The sequence below is a fragment of the Amphimedon queenslandica genome, unplaced genomic scaffold, assembly GCF_000090795.2.
Source record: "Amphimedon queenslandica unplaced genomic scaffold, v1.1 AMPQUscaffold_13489, whole genome shotgun sequence".
In the NCBI taxonomy this organism is placed as follows: domain Eukaryota; kingdom Metazoa; phylum Porifera; class Demospongiae; order Haplosclerida; family Niphatidae; genus Amphimedon; species Amphimedon queenslandica.
The window spans coordinates 109,228-113,594 of record NW_003546275.1 but is presented as its reverse complement, the minus strand read 5'-3'; the positions used below and the strand labels follow the sequence as shown (position 1 = coordinate 113,594).

The 4,367-nt window shown below is 40.6% G+C and overlaps 1 protein-coding gene across 1 annotated transcript; it reads right to left on the bottom strand.

The window, feature by feature from the left end:
* Nucleotides 1-767: 767 nt before the first annotated feature.
* LOC100638164 (maltase A2-like) lies at nucleotides 768-3,004 on the bottom strand. The gene has a single exon (XM_003384577.2). The coding sequence runs from the start codon at nucleotides 2,931-2,933 to the stop codon at nucleotides 888-890; it is 2,046 nt and encodes a 681-aa protein (XP_003384625.1). The 5' UTR covers nucleotides 2,934-3,004; the 3' UTR covers nucleotides 768-887.
* Between the last annotated feature and the right edge of the window lie 1,363 nt (nucleotides 3,005-4,367).

Below are 4,367 nucleotides of genomic sequence, written 5' to 3'. Positions count from 1 at the left end.
GGTCATTGCTCTTTACTTTCTTTGTCACTATAGGGAAACTGTCTCTCTTTCAATTGATGTGTTATTGCCTAATGTTAGTGATACCAGCACTGCTGCATTCCTTGCTGCAAGAGTAAGTGGTGTTGGTTGTGGTACAACTAGAGCTGTTGGAGTCTTCTTTTGGATTGATACTTCAGGAACATGGACCATATCTTCTGATCTTGGTATGAGACAATTATGTTCACATCAGTTATGCATCATGTTCTATAGCTGGTGATAAGAAAGTTGCTAGTGGTAGTTTCTCTGCTAAACCTGATACTGTGTATACACTGAGTATGGATGTTAATGTGAGTTTATTGTTCATTAGTGATTGCAGTATAATATGTATGCATGTATATGCTCATTCAATCAATGCAGGGCAGCTCAGCCACTGTATCAGTTAATGGCACTGCATTGTCCAGTAATGTGTCTGTTGGGAATGGTAAAGGTTTTGTGGGCTTTGGTACTTCTGGTTATTTTCCAGCTGAATTTGATAATTTTAGCTTGACTAAAGGTGAGGTGCTATATAATTTTCACTTCATTTATCTACTTTCATTAGCTTCTTAGCTGTCAATTTTGTTGAACTTCAATGCTACATGCTAAACATGCCAAAGAGAGAGAGATTTCTATTCAAATACTTAGTTTTTTATAATACAATTCCAAAGCAATTATTTTAAATGAATGACATTTTACCAAGGACTATAATGCATGATTCTATTCCATATTTGATTGAGCTATAGGACAATGAATTACTGGACCAAGCAAAAATTTAAGGCTTTTATAAAAAAATTTGATTCAAACACAAAATATATTTAAAATAAATTACAAAAATTAATAATAAAAAACGTAACACACAGAGTCAATATAGTTCACAAACAAGGACCAGCACTGCAGGACGGGCTAGCACTGCTTGATAGGTCAGCCTTGTTACAGGTATCAGACAAATAGCCTCTTATAATGACCCCTTCGCCTTTACGCAGTGAAATACTTTTTAGTGATACATTAGACCTGTCAAGATATGTGCTAAACACAAGCTCTGTGTTAGCAAAATCTATAGATATCTTAGTATTGGTGTCTTGATCGCTGAAATTAATGACAATAATGTAATACTCTTTATAATTGGCATCGCTTTCCTTCCAGCGTAAATACACCAGGAGGTCTTTTGTGGCATCGAGACACATGTACTCTCCTTCGTAGAAAGCAGCCTCGGTGCTGTGCAACTGAAGGAGCTTCTTATACAGAGAGAGCATTGAAGTAGAGTTATCCTTCTCGACCTCTACATTGTAGAGAGAGTAATTAGTAGCTAGTGGCAGCCATGGCTCAGCGTTAGGGAAGGTGAAGCCAGAGTGATTGCTAGTGTTCCATTGCATCGGAGTCCTCTCTGAGTCTCTGCCTTCGAAAGTATCGTTCCTTTTATCCAAAGGCACATACACATCCGTCATGAGTATCTCGTCTCCATAATATGTGACAGGAGTCCCTGGGAGGGTTAGGAGAAGGAGTAGGAGGGCTCTAGCTCGGAAGAGCCCAGCCTTTGTTGCTATGCGTGAGTTATCGTGATTACCAAGGACCCAATTCGCCGTAGCACCACCTGGCATTCTGTCTAGCCAGCTTTTAACGATACAGTTAATCCTCACGCCGGACCAGTCAGAATTAACAAGTAGAAAGAAATTAAAGGGGAAGGTGAATTCATTGGAAGAGTTCCCGTAGTATGTCATGACAGTCTCTATGTTATCGTAAATCTCGCCAATTAGAATCTTCTCCGATCGATCCTGTATAGAGTAACCATTGACTAGTTTCCTCCAGTCCCGGCAGAGTTCATGAATGCCAGGATAGTTAGTCGTTAGATTGTGAACCAACGAGTCATAGCAAGGAGGAGAGGAGCACTCACTCTCGTTGAATAACGGGTTGAGGGTCTCATTCTGTAGTTGTGGGTCCTCGAGGAGAAACTCCACAGCATCAACTCTGAAACCGTCCACTCCGAGATCCAGCCAGAACTTGAGGACGTCCTCCATGACTTGCTTTACTTGAGGGTTACTGTAGTTGAGGTCGGGCTGGTAGGAGGAGAACTGATGATAATACCATTGATCTGTTGTCTCATCGTAACTCCACGAACTATTACCAAATACACTCAACCAATTATTAGGAGGATAGCCAGGGGCTACCCCATCAGCCCAAACATACCAGTCTCTCTTTGAGTTGGTCTTGCTAGCCTTGCTCTCCTTAAACCATGGGTGCTCATCGGAAGTGTGATTGGGTACAAAGTCCAGTATTAAGTGGATGTCGTTCTCGTGGAGTTCAGCCAGGAGCCGTTTAAAAATTTCAATATTTCCGTACACAGGATCAATATCTGTATAATTAGAAATGTCATAGCCGTTGTCTCTCTTGGGAGAGGGGTATATCGGGTTGAGCCACACCCCCCTAATACCTAGCTCCTTAAAGTACGAGATCCTACTCCTGATTCCCTCCAAGTCACCGAACCCATCACCATCACTGTCTTGGAACGACTGAGGGTAGCACTGGTATATGACACTCTTTCTGTACCACGTCTCCCCAGGGGCGGTTGCCGTAACGACAAGCGCTATTGCCACGGCAACGAGCCCCAACAAGATGAGGATTATTAAGATGCCCACAATCCAGCGAGCTCGTCTGTGGTGCTTGCTAGGAGGAGGGCGGGTCACGTGATGTCGTGGGGGTCTAGCTGGGATGTTTACGCTAACACTTGCGGTTCTATCTTCAACTGAGAAAGGAAAGTCGGAGGTAGTTTTTCTTCTGTTATTATTGGAAGGAGTGAGGACTGCCTTAATGTTACCCTGTTCTTTTACTGTTCCTTCTCCTTCACTTGCTTCCTCTTCATCACTTTCTTGTACTTCCACTGACTGGATCAAAGGAGAAGTGTCTTCATCGATATCAGCCATTAGTTTTGAGCTATTCTCGGGCTATTGTTGCAGAAAATGTTGCTTGTTTTGTAAAAGGGGCGTGGTTGAGGAAGGCGTGATCGGTTTATCAAATCAATTAGTGATCACGTGAGCTTGACCTACACCCATGAATGTAATTCTTTAACACGTTTACTATCTTCACTTCTTTTCCTAGTTTTCTCGACTTTCTTTCACCCCGAAGGAGGCTAAGGTCGGTCTAATTTGTCAAGGACCACGTCGCATTGTTTTGTATAGTTCCTTGTCCTGCGGGTTGCACTCGCCCTCTGAGGTTTAGTGGATCAATTCTGAGGACACCACACACACCCTCTCGTAATGGATAGGGAGAAGCAGTTCATGAGCTCTCCTCTTATATCATGGGTATGAACTGTGGAGAGGAGAATGAGAGGAGGGGTTTGTTTCAACCCTTGAAAACAAATAAAACAATGTTTTCATGTACCTAAAACATGTCAATGTATACATAGGTACATGTGTGAATTATTAATAATGATTTTCATTAGGCTATAATGTACTGCTATAGAGAGAGAGAGGGGGGGTGAGAGGAAAAGGGTTAGAGAGAGAGAGGGGGGGGAAGTGGTATACATGTGTCCCTATGAGCCATAGTATCTCCTCCTAATCGAATTCCTTTAGCAGCTGTACAGTTACTCCTAATCCCTTGATAAACATATTTACAAGAGCTAAACCTCCGCAATCGTGAACAAGAGATTGAGGTAGCGCAGTAAGCATAAAAGAGATTTGTTTTCGCTTATTTACATGTACATTGTACATGTATCATCATAATAACTTCCATTGCTTTGCTTAAACGTTAAACAAACCTGCTGGCTATTATGTGCGTGAATTATGTATGAAAGTATATAGAATATGTACCTCATATATATTATATGTATATACATACTGTGTTATTATTTGGTATTTTTGATGATTAATTATGAGGTTTGGGAGAATGTGTATTATGTAAGTGTGTGTGTGATTGTGTATTGTTACTAGGTATGTCACTACTGGCTATAAGCAATTCTATGCTGTATGCATAATGATGTACTTTGTTAGTTTTGTTAACATCATTTTAGCATTCTTTAACTATAATGTATATACAAATATGGTCATACAATCCTATACATTACACTGAAGTGTGTTTAAGTGTAATGAATACTCATCATTTGTTTTACCTTTATAATAATTGAATTATATTATGTAATAATAGTCCAGGAAAGAGAAAGAGAGAGAGAGAGAGAGAAAGAGATAAAGCATCTTGTTTTGGGTGTATGCTCCATATATGGTATTGTGGGTGTGTTTGTGGGTGTGGTTGAGGTTATTTCTGAGGATGTTTTGGTTGACTGCTTGCCAATGGAAAGTGTGTGGTTTGTTAGTGGAATTTCCTTCTTCTTACATCATATTTGCACTTACATGTACGTGTAC

Excerpts from the sequence above, each read along its gene's own strand:
- LOC100638164 (XM_003384577.2), bottom strand. The coding sequence starts at position 2,933 with ATGGCTGATATCGATGAAGACACTTCTCCTTTGATCCAGTCAGTGGAA.